This window comes from Lucilia cuprina, chromosome 5 (genome assembly GCF_022045245.1).
Source record: "Lucilia cuprina isolate Lc7/37 chromosome 5, ASM2204524v1, whole genome shotgun sequence".
NCBI classification, from domain to species: domain Eukaryota; kingdom Metazoa; phylum Arthropoda; class Insecta; order Diptera; family Calliphoridae; genus Lucilia; species Lucilia cuprina.
This window is the reverse complement of record NC_060953.1, coordinates 11,239,852-11,257,881: the sequence shown is the minus strand read 5'-3', so window position 1 is coordinate 11,257,881 and position 18,030 is coordinate 11,239,852. Positions and strand designations below refer to the sequence as shown.

The window sequence follows — 18,030 nt, the reverse complement described above, 5'->3', positions numbered from 1 at the left end:
AAAAAAAAAAACGGAAAAAACAAAACAGTCCTGGTAATAACAAGTTTAAGGATAATTAAAGTAATAACTAGCTATGAGTAAAACAGCTTAATAACAGCAGTGAGTAGTTTATTGGCTTACACCATAATCGTTTAATTTTACACAAAAATACATATTTTTGTTTACCAACAACACTTTACATAAAAACTTCAAAATTTTTACATCAAAATTATGGGTCTGTTTCACTAAATGCAAACGAACAAGTGTTTTCTAGTTTTATATTGAAAACAAATTGTTATTGTTTTCAATGAGAATGAAATGTTCATTCGCATTGAACAGGCAGTATGTTTCATTAGTTTTTACTCTAATAAGCAACTAAAACTATAAGTAATTCTAACAAGAAAAGTGATCCAGACTTAATATCTACGAATTCCTATAAAATTTTCCTAAAGATATGAAGACTATATGTGTGATTTTCGCAATCAAGAAGTAAGTATACTTATATACATACAAACATACTTTTAAGTAATAGACTAGACTATAGATTACACTACATATTATGCTATAGACTAGACTATAAACTAAAATACAGACCAGACTATAGATAGAACTAAACTATAGATAAGAGCATAGACTAAACTAGGCTTTAGACTATGAACTACACTTAAGTATAAACTAGACCTTAAACTAAACTATATGCTATAGACAAGGCTATAGAATATGCTATTGACTAGCCTATTAACTAAACTATAAACAAGACTATGGACTAGATCATAAACTACTATAAAATGCTATTGACTAGGCTATAGACTAGACTATAGGCAACATTATACACTAGACTATAGACTAGACAATAGACTAGACTATGGACTAAACTATCGACTAGACTATAGGCTAAACTATAGACTAGACTATACTATAGACTAGACTATAGACTATACTATAGACTTGACTATAGACTAGACTATAGGCTAGACTCTACACAAGACTATAAGCTACAATTTAGACTAGATTATAGACCTGAGTATACTCTAGACTATTGACTAGGCTATGGACTAAACTATGGACTGGACTAGGCTTTATACTACACTATAGACTATAATCTACACTATAGAAAATACTATAGACTAGACTATAGACTAAATTATAGATTAGATTGGACTATAGACTAGACTATATTAGACTAAACTAAAGACTAGAATATTGATTAGATTATACTATTGACTAGACTTTGAACTTTACTATATAATAGACTATAAACTGGACTATAGACTAGACTATAGACTAAACTATAGACCAAACTATAGACTAGACTATAGACTAGATTATAGACTAGATTATAAACTTGACTATAGACTAGACTATGAATTAGACTATAGAATAGAATATTGACTAGATTATAGACTAGACCACAAACCAGAGTATAAACTAGAGTATAGACTTGACTATGGGCAAGCCTATAAGGGACTAAACTGTAGTCTTGAATATAAACTAGAGCATAGACTTGACGATAAGCTAGTCTATATGGGACTAAACTATAGACTAGGCTAAAAACTACGGGCTATACTATATAATAGACTATAAACTGGACTATAGGCTAGACTATAGACTAGACTATAGACTAGATTATAGACTAGATTATAGACTAGACTATAGACTAGATTATAAACTAGACTATAGACTAGACTACAAACTAGACTATGAACTAGACTATAGAATAGAATATTGACTAGATTATAGACTAGAGTACAAAGCAGAGTATAAACTAGAGTATAGACTTGACTATGGGCTAGCCTATAAGGTACTAAACTATAATCTTTACTATAAACTAGAGCATAGACTTGACGATAAGCTAGTCTATATGGGACTAAACTATAGACTAGGCTAAAAACTACGGGCTATACTATAGACTAGATTGAAGACTAGACTATAAACTTGGCTGAAAGTATACTATGAACTACACTATAAAATAGATAATGGGGTGGACTCGGATACAGTAGTCAGTAAAATAAACTATAGACTAAAGAGTAGACTGTATACGAATCTGCAGATTAGACTGTAAGTAAGAATATAGACTAACACTAGACTACAAAATAGACTATAGAATAGACTAGACTATAAAGTAGACTAGACTGAAGAATAGACTATAGAATAGATTATAGATTAGATTATAGGCTAGACTTGGCTGTAGGGTAGACTATGAACTACATTGTAATTCTACAATTTACTTGACTGGGATATACACTTGTCCTTAAACCAGACTAAAGAATAGACTGTAGACTATAGGTTTGAATATACTTTAGATTATACTATTGGCTAATCTGTTGAGATCCGTAAACACTTCGTTTTTCCCTATCTGTCTTAGGGCGCTCAATAAAAAAACTGCTTTAACTGGCGCGAGCAACCTTCGTGATCGGAAATAGTGGTATTTGCAAACTTAATTGTCATTCTTTTTACAGAGTCCACCCCTACCGAGCATATTATCCTTGATTACAGATCGCTTCTAGATGTATAACAATCCTGGGGTAGATAGGTGCTACCAATACCTCTAGTCGGCCGGGGCTATAAATTGGTGTTTACAGTTTACTGCCTGGCTTAGTCCTTGCATAAATTGAAAAGAGGTCTAACCAGAGAACCTTATAATCTCGTACTTGGTTGAGGTTCCTTCGGAATCCACATAGTGCCTGTGGTTAAAACCCAAATTCGCGGGAAGAGTGAGTTGCGGTTGAAAGACTGATGTATGGTAAAGTCAATATTTCGGGATAAGTTCGGTGCTATTGCTGAAACAACAGATACTCCACAGAGGAGTGACTGTGGGACTAAGCATTCGAAATGAGTTGATATACCTATAATGAATGTGTCGTATGTTTTTCTCTTATGAATGTGTCGAATAAATGGTTTGCTGGGTTGTCTGATGATGGATGAAATGTATTATATGCAAATGATACCATTGAATTTTCCTTCCTTATCCAGATATGTTCAGAGTATACTCTGTTCACATCAGAATTACCACAGTATGTCCCTGTAAGTACGAACAAAGTCTCGGCTTATTTGATGGTTTCGTATTTCGGTCTACCGTTTACGTCTCTAGGTGGTGTTGCTGTTGCCAAATCAATAGAGGCCATTCCATCTGCGTAGTTGTAAACGAATGTGATGTTTACGGGGTAGCAATGGTCAGAGATTATAAAGCTTAAGTACTCGAGCAAAGTGCTTGTACATGGACCGGCTCAATTCATGTACAAAAATTGCAACCTACGTGTAAGGGGCAGTGGTGAGTTGTTTACTTTTTTACTCACCCAGTGGTTGAAAAAGTACCACCGTGAGTTAGGGCAACACGCCAGGTACTCACGTAAAACACTACGTTTTGATTCTTTTTCACAGAGAGTACAAACTGTAGACCACACAACTAAGTTACACTGTTTCAAAAGGTGTTCGTTTGGTGGCAGTCGAAAGATCATTGAAGAAACTATTAGTGAATTCTCTAAAGCCGTGATTGTTTAATAACTTAAAACAATAAAGTTTGTTTGACTGGATCCAGTCAAACGATTGTTTGGAAAGTTTTTTTCTTGAAATAATGATATGATTATGCTTCTCCTTAGTTACAATTCCTAAATCCGAAATAGAACTGAACTAAAATTGAAACTTTGAAAAAGTACCACCGTGAGATAGGGCAATACGCCAGGTACTCACGTAAATCACTTCGACTACATTCTTCTTCACAGAGAGTACAAACTGTAGACCACACAACTAAGTTGCACTGCTTCAAAGTGTGTACGTTTGGTGGCATCCATGATTGTTTAATATCCAGTTACAATTCCTAAATCCTTTTTAAACAGATTAAAACACTTTTATTTGAAATTTTTTGTATGCACACTTCCATTTATTGTGTTTTTATTTTTTTTATTTAATTTTTTTATTTTTTTTTACTTAAAACTTATTTTCCTTTTAGTATTCCTATTGATTACCAAAAATATGTTTTCTTCTTTATAATTTTTATATTTTAATTATTATTTATTTATTTTTTGTTTTCTTCCTTTAAAACTTTTACTCATTTATTTATAATTTAATTTAAGATAATTGTAATACACAAACTTGTTTTATTGTTTGTTTTTGTTTTAAATTAAAGACAAAAAAGAAAAGCAAAGAGAAAGGGGAGGTATTAGGGGAGTTAAATGTTTCTTTAAATTAAAAAAAAAAAAACAAAAACAAGTTTTCTTTAAATATTATTATTGTGTTTGTTGTTTTTTATTTTATTTAAGTTTATATTAAATATTTACTTAATTGTTTATAGAATTGTTACGTTAAGAATATATTATTTTTTATATAATTTCTTAGAAATTTATAAATTAAAGGAGAGTTTTTTTTTTGGAGAAAGATTTTTTTTTAAATAAAACTGTAAATCAAGCTTTGAGGTTATGGAGAGTGATAGAGAGAGAGAGAGAGAGAGTGTTTGTTTAAGGTTAGCTTAAGTAAGTGAGAGAGTGAAAACAGTTTCAAGTGGTATTAGTGAGAGTATTTGTTTTATAAGTGAGTGATATTTTCAGTTACAAAAACGTGGGTTTGAATGATATATTTTTTTTGGAAATTTTTTTCTTTTTTTTTTTAAAAAAATTAAAATAAATGAAATTTAATTTAGCAAATTTTAAAGAAATTTTAAAAACTTAAAGCTGAAAGCTTTTAATAATTAAATAATTTCACTTTTAAAACATTTTCTTAAAAATTAAAATATTTTGAAACAAAAAATGCTACAGCTTTGTAGGAGAGTTTTAATAAATCACAATTATTAGGAAAAGTTTTTTCTTCATATTCTTTGAACTACTATGTAATAAGTTTTAAATTAAAAAAATGATATATATTAAAAATATTATTAAAAATTAATTATTCAAAAAAAAAAAAAGCAGACGGCTTAAACACAAACAAAACACTTTTATAAATAAATAAGCAAATTTTATTTAGTTTAAAGAATTATTTTTTTGTTTTTAATACTAATTTTTTTTTTTTTTGTTTTCAAAAGCAATAATTTATTTGCCTTAAAAAAAGTTAACTAAATTATTTAAGTTTTTTTTTTTATTTTCTTTTTCCACTATTTTATAAATAACAAAAACCCCAAAAAAGAAAAAGCCAAAAAAAAATTATATTTCTTATACAATAATATATTATTGTATTTTTAACATTTAGTTGTAAGTTTTTTTTTTAATATTTGTGTTTTAATGTTGTTGTTGTTGTTAGTGTTATTTTGTTTTATATATATTTTTTTAAATTGTTTTCTAAAAAGTTTTAAAACTCTTAAAAAAAACTCTTAAAAGTTTTAGTTGTTATTTCTATTTCAATTCAATAATTTAGTTTAAATTTGTTCATGTTTTATTATTTCGTTTTTTTGTTGTTGTTTTTTTATTCTATCTGCATTTTGTGGCTTGTAAGTTATAAGTTTTTCTTTTTTTTTTAGTTAATTTTATTTTTAGCTTGTTTTATTTTTTTTACGGCCTTAAGTTCAACTTAGAGAGAGAAAAAAAATACATATAGAAATTAAATGTAAGCAATGATCTGTTGTTGTGGTTTTTAAAAACGAATGATAGCTCAGCCTCACTCTAAATTTCGTACTTCGAAACGTTTGAAGGTGTAATTGATGAAGACCCAATCTTTAGCTATTTCACTGCCCTGTGGCATAGGAGCTGAAGCTGTAATGAGAAGAGGAATGTAAAAAAAGAGGATTAATATAGTTCAGTTTTAGTTCAGTTCTAGTTCTATTCTAGTTCAAATCTAGTTCAGTTCTAGTTCAGTTCTAGATCAGTTCTAGTTCAGTTCTAGCTTAGTTCTAGTTCAGTTCTAGTTCAGTTCTAATTCAGTTCCAATTCAGTTCTAATTCAGTTCTAGTTCAGTTCTAGTTCAGTTCTAGTTCTGTTCTAGTTAGTTCTAGTTCAGTTCTAGTTCAGTTCTAGTTCAGTTCTAGATCAGTTCTAGCTTAGTTCTAGTTCAGTTCTAGTTCAGTTCTAGTTCAGTTCTAATTAAGTTCTAATTCAGTTCCAATTCAGTTCTAATTCAGTTCTAGTTCAGTTCTATTTCAGTTCTAGTTCAGTTTTAGTTCAGTTCTAGTTCAGTTCTAGTTCAGTTCTAGTTCATTTCTAGTTCAGTTCTAGTTCAGTTCTAGTTCAGTTCTAGTTCAGTTCTAGTTCAGTTCTAGTTCAGTTCTAGTTCAGTTCTAGTTCAGTTCTAGTTCAGTTCTAGTTCAGTTCTAGTTCAGTTCTAGTTCAGTTCTAGTTCAGTTCTAGTTCAGTTCAAGTTCAGTTCTAATTCAGTTCTATTTCAGTTCTAGTTCAGTTCTAGTTCAGTTCTAGTTCTGTTCTAGCTCAGTTCTAGCTCAGTTCTTATTCAGTTCTAATTCAGTTCTATTTCAGTTCTAGTTCAGTTCTAGTTCAGTTCTAGTTTAGTTCTAGTTCAGTTCAAGTTCAGTTCTAATTCAGTTCTATTTCAGTTCTAGTTCAGTTCCAGTTCAGTTCTAGTTCTGTTCTAGCTCAGTTCTAGCTCAGTTCTAATTCAGTTCTATTTCAGTTCTAGTTCAGTTCTAGTTCAGTTCTAGTTCAGTTCTAGTTCAGTTCTAGTTCAGTTCTAGTTCAGTTTTAGTTCAGTTCTAGTTCAGTTCTAGTTCCGTTCTAATTCAGTTCTATTTCAGTTCTAGTTCAGTTCCAGTTCAGTTCTAGTTCAGTTCTAGTTCAGTTCTAGTTCAGTTCTAGTTCAGTTCTAGTTCAGTTCTAGTTCAGTTCTAGTTCAGTTCTAGTTCAGTTCTAGTTCTAGTTCAGTTCTAGTTCAGTTCTAGTTCAGTTCTAGTTCAGTTCTAGTTCAGTTCTAGTTCTAGTTCTAGTTCAGTTCTAGTTCAGTTCTAGTTCAGTTCTAGTTCAGTTCTAGTTCAGTTCTAGTTCAGTTCTAGTTCAGTTCTAGTTCAGTTCTAGTTCAGTTCTAGTTCAGTTCTAGTTCAGTTCTAGTTCAGTTCTAGTTCAGTTCTAGTTCAGTTCTAGTTCAGTTCTAGTTCAGTTCTAGTTCAGTTCTAGTTCAGTTCTAGTTCTAGTTCTTTCTAGCTCAGTTCTAGCTCAGTTCTAGTTAAGTTCTAATTCAGTTCTAATTCAGTTCTAGTTCAGTTCTAGTTCAGTTCTAGTTCAGTTCTAGTTCAGTTTTAGTTCAGTTCTGGTTCAGTCCTAGTTCAGTTCTAGTTCTAGTTCAGTTCTAGTTCAGTTCTAGTTCAGTTCAGTTCTAGTTTAGTTCTAGTTCTAGTTCAGTTCTAGTTCAGTTCTAGTTCAGTTCTAGTTCAGTTCTAGTTCAGTTCTAGTTCAGTTCTAGTTCAGTTCTAGTTCAGTTCTAGTTCAGTTCTAGTTCAGTTCTAGTTCAGTTCTAGTTCAGTTCTAGTTCAGTTCTAGTTCAGGTTCTAGTTCAGTTCTAGTTCAGTTTCTAGTTCAGTTCTAGTTCAGTTCTAGTTCAGTTCTAGTTCAGTTCTAGTTCAGTTCTAGTTCAGTTCTAGTTCAGTTCTAGTTCAGTTCTAGTTCAGTTCTAGTTCAGTTCTAGTTCAGTTCTAGTTCAGTTCTAGTTCAGTTCTAGTTCAGTTCTAGTTCAGTTCTAGTTCAGTTCTGGTTCAGTTCTAGTTCAGTTCTATATACCAAGAAGAAAAAAATAAACTAAATAAAAAAACTTACGTATTTCTAATGAAACATCGGGGAATTCATCAAAGTTGGACGTGTCATCAATTGAACGCACTTCAACGGGTATAGCTGCTGGTCTCTCACGTATATGCTCCCAATCGACACCGCGGAAAAATGGTACAGATTTTAAATCTTCTAAACCTCTCTGTGAACCTAATCGACGATCGGCTTCACAGCAAAATTTAATAATGGTTTCTTTAGCTTCTTCTGATATGGGTATTTCGGGAGGGAATATTAATGTTTCACGCCAATTCATTACTTTACGATACGTATCTTGGGGATTATCTGAGCAGAAGGGTGGATAACCCATTAACATTTCGTACATAATTACGCCTAGAGACCACCAATCACAGGCGGGTCCATAGCCGGTCTGGAGAAATACTTCGGGGGCAATATAATCGGGTGTGCCGACAGTACTGTAGGCCAAGGCTCGTCGATTGCGTTTCCACGATTCGGCACGACGTTTTGAGTCCATGGGGCTAGAACAAATTTTATTAATTAATATATATTTGTTATAAAAAGTATGCCGACATACCTTGCACATGTTCCTATAAAATCAGATGGTTTTGCTTGTGATAAATCTCTATAAAAATCAGTACGATGTGATTTTTTTAAACCGGTACATAAACCGAAATCAGAGAGCTGAGCGTAGGATAAAAATCATTATTTTCTTGGGTTTGTAAGAATGTATTATTATTATTATCAAACAACTCACCTTTAGATGTCCGCGTGCATCCAATAGTAAGTTATCGGGCTTTATATCTCTATGTATGAAACCTAATTTATGTATTGAGTCTATAGCCAATGCTGTTTCTGCAATATAAAATTGTGTACATTCCTCTGAAAGTGTATCTTTTTTCATTAACAATGTCATCATATCACCGCCGGGCAAGAATTCCATAATTAAATATAAATTTGAGGGATCCTGTAAATAGAAAACAAAAGTTAGAAGAAATCATGATATCATGTGATTTAGAATTGATAGAAGAATTTCTTGATTAGTATACGATCTAATATAGTTCAGTTTTAGCTTACATTCTGTTCTAGTTCTGTTCTAGTTTAGATCTAGTTCTGTTCTAGTACTGTTCTAGTTCTGTTGCAGTTCTTTTCTAGTTCTGTTCTAGCTCTGTTCCAGTTCTGTTCTAGTTCTATTCTAGTTCTGTTCTAGTTCTGTTTTAGTTCTGTTCTAGTTCTGTTCTAGTTCTGTTTTAGTTCAGTTCTAGTTCTGTTTTAGTACTGTTCTAGTTCTATTCTAGTTCAGTTCTAGTTCTAGTTCAGTTCTAGTTCAGTTCTAGTTCAGTTCTAGTTCAGTTCTAGTTCAGTCCTAGTTCAGTTCTAGTTCAGTTCTAGTTCAGTTCTAGTTCAGTTCTAGTTCAGTTCTAGTTCAGTTCTAGTTCAGTTCTAGTTCAGTTCTAGTTCTAGTTCAGTTCTAGTTCAGTTCTAGTTCTGTTGTAGTTCTGTTCTAGTTCTGTTCTAGTTCTGGTCTAGGTCTGTTCTAGTTTTGTTCTAGTTGTGTTCTTGTTCTGTTCTATTTCTGTTCTGTTTTGTTCTAGTTCTGTTCTAGTTCTGTTCTAGTTCTGTTCTAGCTCTGTTCTAGTTCTGTTCTAGTTCTGTTCTAGTTCTGTTCTAGTTCTGTTCTAGTTCTGTTCTAGTTCCGTTCTAGTTCTGTTCTAGTTCTGTTCTAGTTCTGTTCTAGTTCTGTTCTGGTTCTGTTCTAGTTCTGTTATAGTTCTGTTCTAGTTCTGTTCTAGTTTTATTCTAGTTCTGTTCTGGTTCTGTTCTAGTTCTGTTCTAGTTATGTTCTCGTTCTGTTCTAGTTCTGTTCTAGTTCAGTTCTAGTTCAGTTCTAGTTCCATTCTAGTTCTGTTCTAGTTCTGTTCTATTCTAGTTCTGTCCTAGTTCTATTCTAGTGCTGTTCTAGTTCTGTTATTGTTCTATTCTAGTTCTCTTCTAGTTCTGGTCTAGTTCTGTTCAGTTCTAGTTGTGTTCTTGTTCTGTTCTAGTTCTGTTTTGTTCTAGTTCTGTTCTGTTCTAGTTCTGTTCGAGTTCTGTTCTAGTTGTGTTCTAGTTCTGTTCTAGTTCTAGTTGTGTTCTAGTTCTGTTCTAGTTCTAGTTCTGTTCTAGTTCTGTTCTAGTTCTGTTTTAGTTCTGTTCTAGTTCTGTTCTAGTTCTGTTCTAGTTCTGTTCTAGTTCTGTTCTAGTTCTGTTCTAGTTCTGTTCTAGTTGTGTTCTAGTTCTGTTCTAGTTCTAGTTCTGTTCTAGTTCTGTTCTAGTTCTGTTCTAGTTCTGTTCTAGTTCTGTTCTAGTTCTGTTCTAGTTCTGTTCTAGTTCTGTTCTAGTTCTGTTCTAATTCTGTTCTAGTTCTGTTCTAGTTCTGTTCTAGTTCTGTTCTAGTTCTGTTCTAGTTCTGTTCTAGTTCTGTTCTAGTTTTGTTCTAGTTCTAGATAATGAGTACAAACTTATTCGAACTTGATGTTTTGAACATGTTTTGAATAAAGTTTATTAAATAATCTCAGCCTTAATTGTCTTTTTTAAATACATCTTTTCCTCAAAAACAAATTCGTCATCCATTTAAAACACTCCCAGTTTTTATAAATATGATTTTTTTGCTTATATTCCAGTTATAAACATAAATAAAATATAAACATTTTGAATAAGATTCTATTATTTTGATAAGATCACCCACTAACCATATTTGCATAAATTATCTTCTATCTGTTTGTATACTTCCCCCAATAATACCTTCTACCAAACAAAAATCAATTTCTAATTCCAACTTAAATAAATAAAAAAAACTAACAATAAAAGCGATTGACACAGCACATCTTTACAATATGATGGCCAATGATTTGTATTTGTGATTTTATTGTTGTTTTCACTTTCCCTTTAATACCGCAACAGCGGCGACGACAACGACTACGACATTATGCCAATTAATTATACACTTTATCTAAAAAAAAAAAATTTAAAAAAGTACAGAGGAGCGTACTGAAAACAAAAATTAACCCAATTGACTGTCTGTCTACTTAAAATAACACAAGTTAGTAAGAACATACAAAAATATAAAAGAAACAATTACGATTTTTTTAAAAACAAAGATCAGTTTTTATAAGATTTCTCTCCACACAGCCCTGTTCACAAAAGAGTTCAATAAACATAAATTTTACTTAATGCTGTTACAATTATTAAATGACTCATAATAATTTGATGTTGTGTTAGGCATTTTTACATATTTTTATTTGTAATGAAAAAAATGGGCTTATGGTAGAAATGAATAAGAAAACCTTGGGTGTTATTTTAACCGTATCATTTGCATTAGAGAAGAAACTAAACAAATATATTTGTAATAATTGTTTAAGAGTAGGGTCGTTGTAGTGGCTGTTATTGTTATCACTTATACTTTAATAATAAATGTATACCAAATAATGGAAAAAGCAATAACACCATTAAGTCAATACTATTTAAATGAGGCAATATTTTTTATAGGTCAATATTTAAAGTAATAAATGCAAATGAACAAAGTAAGAAAGAAAACAATTGAAAAATGTGAAAAGATATATACATATATTGACAATATGGAAAAGTTCCAGTCAGTTTCAAGTTTAGTTCTAGTTCAGTTCTAGATCAGCTCTAGTTATGTTCTAGTTCAATTCTAGTTCAGTTCTTGTTCTTTTCTAATTCAGTTCTAGTTCGGTTCTAGTTCAATTCTATTTGAGTTATATTTGAGTTCTAGTTCAGTTCAAGTTCAGTTCTAGTTTAATTCTAGTTCGCCGTAGTTCAATTCTAATTGAGTGCTATTTTAGTTCTAATTCAAATCTATTTCAGTTTCAGTTCTAGTCCAGTTCTAGTTCAAGTTTAGTTCCATTTCAGTTCTAGGTTAGCTCTATTTCAGTTCCAGTTCAGTTCTAGTTCGGTTGTAGTTCAGTTCCAGTTCAATTCTATTTGAGTTCTAGTTCAGTTCAAGTTCAGTTCTAGTTCAGTTCTAGTTCAGTTCTAGTTCAGTTCTAGTTCAGTTCTAGTTCAGTTCTAGTTCAGTTCTAGTTCAGTTCTAGTTCAGTTCTAGTTCAGTTCTAGTTCAGTTCTAGTTTAGTTCTAGTTCAGTTCTAGTTCAGTTCCAGTTCAGTTCTAGTTCGGTTGTAGGTTAGTTCTAGTTCGGTTGTAGTTCAGTTCTAGTTCAGTTCTAGTTCGGTTCTAGTTCAGTTCTAGTTCAGTTCTAGTTCAGTTCTAGTTCGGTTGTAGTTCAGTTCCAGTTCAATTCTATTTGAGTTCTAGTTCAGTTCAAGTTCAGTTCTAGTTCAGTTCTAGTTCAGTTCTAGTTCAATTCTAGTTCAGTTCTAGTTTAGTTCTAGTTCAGTTCTAGTTCAGTTAAAGTTCAGTTCTAGTTCGGTTGTAGTTCAGTTCTAGTTCAGTTCTAGTTCAGTTCTAGTTCAGTTCTAGGTTAGTTCTAATTCAGTTCTAGTTCAGTTCTAATTCAGTTCTAGTTCAGTTCTAGTTCAGTTCTAGTTCAGTTCTAGTTCAGTTCTAGTTCAGTTCTAGTTCAGTTCTAGTTCAGTTCTAGTTCAGTTCTAGTTCAGTTCTAGTTCAGTTCTAGTTCAGTTCTAGTTCAGTTCTAGTTCAGTTCTAGTTCAGTTCTAGTTCAGTTCTAGTTCAGTTCTAGTTCAGTTCTAGTTCTGTTCTAGTTCAAGTTCTGTTCTAGTTCAGTTCTAGATCAGATCTCGTTCAGTTCTAGTTCAGTTTTAGTTGAGTTCTAATTCAGTTCTAGTTCAGTTCTAGTTCAGTTCTAGTTCAGTTCTAGTTCATTTCTAGTTCAGTTCTAAATCAGTAATTATATATTATCATCCAATAAACATTTGTAGAAAATAATTGTTTATAAACGATTTCAGACAAACCTCTTGAACATTTTCCCACTACAAAATAACAAACCAAACAACAAAGTGTTATACACTCCCCTACCACTTGGTGGGGAGTTGAGTTGTATGTATAAAAATAAAGTAATTTAAGGTTAATGACCCCCCCGTAAATTCATAAAACAAAATAAAATACAAAATTTATTCATTTCGAAAAAAAATACCAACCTGAAAACTGTAGTACATTTTCACTACCCACTGATGATCGGCCTCGACCAGAACATCACGTTCTGCTCGTACATGAGCGACTTGTTCCTTTTCCAACATATCGGCCTTACGCAAAACCTTCATGGCATACACATGGCCAGTGTCCTTCTTTTGTACTAAACGCACCTCACCGAAGGCACCGCGACCAATTACCTTAAGTGCTTCGAAATCTTCGACACCCAAACGTAAACGTTTCAAACGTAGAAATTCTGTTTCCTTTTGGGCATGTTGCAGACGTTTCTCCTGACGCTGCGATTCTGTTAGACTTTCGTCTTTCAGTTGTGCCTCTAGTTTGGCTAAACGTTGTTTACGCTCACCATATTGGGTGACTAAATTACTGTAGTAATTCTCTAATGTTACCTTGGCCTTGGTGGCCTTGTCCAGTGTATGGTCGCTAAAGCGTATAGAAGATCCATCAGCGCTACTGCTCATGGCTTTCGTCGGTTAGGATGTTCAATACAATTCTGTTGGTGTTTTATAAGGCTTTTATGTGTTAATTTTTTATATTTGTTATCAATATTTGTATTTTGTTTTAATTTTTCTTAAATTTTATTTTTTTCCTTCTTATAAGCGAAAGGGGGACTCTTTTGTCATTGTGGGCGAATTATTCGTCAATAATACTACTGCGTCGCTCACACACAAGTTTGTTGTTGGTGGTAGACTGACTGCGTCTTGCTGCTGCTTTGTATTGTATATGTAAAAAATAAAAATTTGATGATTCTTTGCTTTTTTTCTCCTTCGTTCTATATTTTTTGTTTGTTTTTTACACAAATTAATTGTTTTTTTTATATGATTTTTAGGCTACACTAAAAATTTAACATTTTTTTAATTATTCTTATGCGTTTTTATTAAATTTTTTCACTTTTTTTCACTGAATATTTGTTATTGAAAGGAAAGTCGTAAGAAATTTTTTCAGTTTTCCCAGAGCCCTGCGCCAACAAATTTTAACGACGTAGGCGGCTGACGTTAGAAATATCGGCGGCGTTTTGAAATCCACTGTAAGCCGACTAAGTTCAAAAATACGTTTAACTTTTAAATTTTCAAAGATTTTAAATATTAAATAAAAATTGAACCGGAGAGATAAAAGATAGATAGATTTTGGAAGTAAAAATATTGTTTTAAATTAATTAAAACTATGCACGGTTAAAAATTGTAAAATTTAAAAAATAATCAACAGGCCATGCAAAAAGAAAGGATATTCATTCAAATCCTGGATTTCAAATCCAAGCACATTTCCACAATTCTTCTAAAGTTATTTTGCCATTCTTGATGATAAAGACATCAAATTATCGGAAGGAATACCTTCAGAAAAAAAGTGAGAGCTCAAACGTATTCTGATGTTTGCAATGCAAAAAAAGATTTATCCAATACCAATCTACTTAGAATCATTTTCTGATTCGATTAAGACATGCCCGTTCGTCCGGCTGTCAATGTAAACCTTGTGCGCAAGATACACGCTGTAATTTTCTAGATATTTTGGTAAAATTTAGGGACAGGGACAAAGCCCTTTTTAAAAAATGTTCCTGAGTTCAAAAATTGACAAATGACCATTAGTATCGCAATGAAATTCTGCATAGCTAACTGTTATATAAAAATATATACTTTTGTTTTAAATTTAAACAATTTTCAAACAGAACACGTTCTTCGTTTGTTATAAACTCAAAATATGGGTAAAATGGCATATGTTTGAAGAGTTTGCAGTAAAAGCAGCGACTCGAATATAATATGTATGTGGCAACCCTTTACAACAGCTGTTGTTTGTAAACAAACCAACAGGAATTAGAAAATAAACGAATGTATTCTTTTATTTTATTTAATGTACAATAATTTCCAAACAACTCCATTGATCCCATGGATATGGATTATAATCTACACAAAATCTGTCGGGTATGTTTAAAAGAAGGAGCCCTCACATCTATCTATAGCACCGAGTTCAGTATGATGCCCTCTACCATGTTAATGCTGTGTGCCAAGATACGGGTGTATAAGAAGGATGGTTTACCCGAGGTTATATGCAATAATTGTATCTACAGGTTAGGAGTAGCATATCATTTTAAGCAGGAATGTGAAAATTCCGATATAAGACTTAGACAGTATTTGGGTTTAACAGATCGAGGATATGGGTAAGTGGTAGTAGATTCAATTGGAAATGGAATTCCCAGTCTAATTTGTATTTATTTTTGTATGTAGGATTTGTGATGCCGAAACTAATACAGAGGATAATTTGTCATTGAATTTGTTGCATAAATCCCAAAATTATCATAATACCACAGGAAACTCTTCAGATTCGGAAGAGGAAGAAGAGGAGGAGCAGAGAACTAGTAAAAAGAAAAGGTATTTATAATATAAATACACAATTTTCCTATATTATAATAAAATTATCAATGAAAAATCATTTATGGGTGGGTGAACTTTTTACAAATTGGCCAAAATTACTTTTCGATAAGATATTTGCATAGTTATTGCCTCTAAACCATGGCGCAATCAATAATTTCATATTCTAGCAAAAGACGCTCCCGCTATCAACGTAAACCACCCGAAGAACACAAAAAGCGAGGACCCAAACCTCTGCCTAAACTGCCACAAACATGTTACGAGTGCAATAAAACCTTTAAATGTTCAGCCCAATTACAACAACACATACGTACGCATACTGGGGAAAAACCATTTCCCTGTCGCTATTGTCCACGTCGTTTTGCCCAAAAATACAATTTACAAATACACGAACGTACTCATACCGGTGACAAGCCATTTCAATGTGAAATCTGCTCTAAACAGTTCTCCGCTTTAGGCAATTTTCAGGCTCATCTAAAAATACATACCGGTATACGTGACCAACATTGCCCAGTGTGTCAGAAATCATTTTATACAGCCGGTGATCTATCCAAACATATGATAACCCATACGGGTATAAAAAATCATCATTGTGATGTTTGTGGCAAATCGTTTAGCCGTAATCGTGATATGTTGGTCCACAAAAGGAAGTTACATCAAATGACAAATCTTGCCGAGCGCAGTGAAGATGAAGAAGATGAAATTGTTGATACCGTAGTAAATGATGATGCCTTCAAGTGTCCGGACTGTGATAAGGAATTTGAATCGGCTGGCAGTTTATCGGTGCATTTTCGCACACATGGTTCGAATAATCTTTTAAATTTACCCTTAGGAGGTCATACACAAATGGTGGCGCCACCACCACCTCCACCTTCTCACGCTGCCACACATCATTATCATCATCATCAGGCGGCGGTGGCTTTGGGTCCTCATACTCACCATGATGGTTTACACGCTCAGGCTCATCATTTGGGTTTAAATGCTGCGGCCTCTTTGCAACCTAATCCTGGTGGTAGCATGTCAATGGCCCATATAATGGGACCACCGCCTCCACATGCTGTTCCTTTACCTCCGCCACCAACAGCAGGTGGACCTCAAACGTCGTTATCTATGATGCATACAGCTCAAAGATTACATCCTTATTAAAATTAATAAAGAAATTTTAAGAACAATAAAAAAATTAATTATGTTTATTTTTAAGTTCGAAATTTTCGAACATAATTTACAATTTCCAACAGAACTGAACTAGAACTTAACAAGAAATGAACTAGAACTTAACTAGAACTGAAATAGAATAGAATTATAATAGAACTAGAATAGAAATAGAATTCTACTAGAAAATAATAGAAAAGAACTAGAACTGAACTAGAACTAAACTAGAACTGAACTATAAAAGAACTAGAACTTAACTAAAACTGAACTAGAACTGAAATAGAATAGAATTATAATAGAACTAGAACTTAACTAAAACTGAACTAGAACTGAAATAGAATAGAATTATAATAGAACTAGAATATAAACAGAATTGAACTAGAACAGAACTACAACTTAAACTGAACTGGAACAGAACTAGAAATATAATTGAACTAGAGCTGAACAAAAGCTGAGCCAGAACATAACTAGAACTTAACTAGTACTTAAGTAGAACTGAACTAGAATTGAAATAGAACTGAACCAGAACTGAACTAGAACTGAACTAGAACTGAACTAGAACTGAACTAGAACTGAACTAGAACTGAACTAAAACTGAACTATAACTGAACTAAAACTAGAACTGAACTGAACTACTACTGAACTAGAACTTAACTAGAACTGAGCTAGAACTTAACTAGAACTGAACTAGAACTAAGCTAGAACTTAACCAGAACAGAACTGAACTAGGACTAAACCAGGACTGAACTAGAACTGAACTAGAACTGAATAGAACTGAACTGAACTAGGACTAAACCAGGACTGAACTAGAACTGAACTAGAACTGAATAGAACTGAACTAGAACTGAACTAGAACTGATCTAGAACTGAACTAGAACTGAACTAGAACTGAACTAGAACTGAACTAGAACTGAACTAGAACTGAACTAGAACTGAACTAGAACTGAACTAGAACTGAACTAGAACTGAACTAGAACTGAACTAGAACTGAACTAGAACTGAACTAGAACTGAACTAGAACTGAATTAGAACTGAACTAGAACTGAACTTGAACTGAACTAGAACTGAACTAGAACTAAAATAGAACTGAACTAGAACTGAAATATAACTGAACTAGAACATAACTAGAACTGAACTAGAACTGAACTGAACTTGAACTGAACTAGAACTGAACTAGAACTGAACTAGAATTGAACTAGAACTGAACTTGAACTGAACTAGAACTGAACTAGAACTGAACTAGAATTGAACTAGAACTGAACTTGAACTGAACTTGTACTGATCTTGAACTGAACTTCAATTGAACTTGAACTGAACTAGAAATGAACTACAACTGAACTAGAACTAAACTAGAACAGAACAAGATAGATATGTAGATAGATATATAGATAGATAGATAGATAGATAGATAGATAGATAGATAGATAGATAGATAGATAGATAGATAGATAGATAGATAGATAGATAGATAGATAGATAGATAGATAGATAGATAGATAGATAGATAGATAGATAGATAGATAGATAGATAGATAGATAGATAGATAGATAGATAGATAGATAGATAGATAGATAGATAGATAGATAGATAGATAGATAGATAGATAGATAGATAGATAGATAGATAGATAGATAAATAGATAGATAGATAGATAGATAGATAGATAGATAGATAGATAGATAGATAGATAGATAGATAGATAGATAGATTGATTGATATACATATATAGATATATGAATAGATAGATACATAGATATAATCC

General features: G+C 32.4%; 2 protein-coding genes across 3 annotated transcripts; one reads left to right on the top strand and one right to left on the bottom strand.

Annotated features, from left to right (window-relative positions):
• The first annotated feature begins 28 nt into the window (after nucleotides 1-28).
• LOC111688471 (zinc finger protein 32) lies at nucleotides 29-16,327 on the top strand. 2 transcript variants are annotated; one of them, XM_046951171.1, is made up of 4 exons: nucleotides 29-468; nucleotides 14,682-14,904; nucleotides 14,972-15,115; nucleotides 15,286-16,327. In XM_046951171.1, exons 2-4 carry the CDS (start codon nucleotides 14,720-14,722, stop codon nucleotides 16,259-16,261), a joined length of 1,305 nt encoding a protein of 434 aa, XP_046807127.1. In that variant the 5' UTR covers nucleotides 29-468; nucleotides 14,682-14,719; the 3' UTR covers nucleotides 16,262-16,327. The 2 variants fall into 2 exon arrangements, with proteins under 2 accessions (XP_046807127.1, XP_023306751.2); XM_023450983.2 differs by lacking the exon at nucleotides 29-468 and having other exon boundaries at nucleotides 14,561-14,904.
• On the bottom strand, nucleotides 5,291-13,723 carry LOC111688469 (serine/threonine-protein kinase tricornered). Its single transcript, XM_023450981.2, has 5 exons — nucleotides 12,743-13,723; nucleotides 8,383-8,592; nucleotides 8,203-8,309; nucleotides 7,662-8,146; nucleotides 5,291-5,657 (listed from the first exon to the last, which is right to left on the bottom strand). The coding sequence occupies exons 1-5, from the start codon at nucleotides 13,211-13,213 to the stop codon at nucleotides 5,563-5,565; spliced, it is 1,368 nt and encodes a 455-aa protein (XP_023306749.1). The 5' UTR covers nucleotides 13,214-13,723; the 3' UTR covers nucleotides 5,291-5,562.
• Nucleotides 16,328-18,030: the final 1,703 nt, after the last annotated feature.

Excerpts from the sequence above, each read along its gene's own strand:
- LOC111688471 (XM_023450983.2), top strand. The coding sequence starts at position 14,633 with ATGGATATGGATTATAATCTACACAAAATCTGTCGGGTATGTTTAAAA. Across the intron at positions 14,905-14,971 it reads TTAACAGATCGAGGATATGG|GATTTGTGATGCCGAAACTA; the intron begins GTAAGTGGTAGT and ends TTTTGTATGTAG. Across the intron at positions 15,116-15,285 it reads AGAACTAGTAAAAAGAAAAG|CAAAAGACGCTCCCGCTATC; the intron begins GTATTTATAATA and ends TTCATATTCTAG.
- LOC111688469 (XM_023450981.2), bottom strand. The coding sequence starts at position 13,213 with ATGAGCAGTAGCGCTGATGGATCTTCTATACGCTTTAGCGACCATACA. Across the intron at positions 8,310-8,382 it reads ATGCACGCGGACATCTAAAG|CTCTCTGATTTCGGTTTATG; the intron begins GTGAGTTGTTTG and ends TCCTACGCTCAG. Across the intron at positions 5,658-7,661 it reads CGATGTTTCATTAGAAATAC|CTTCAGCTCCTATGCCACAG; the intron begins GTAAGTTTTTTT and ends TTCTCATTACAG.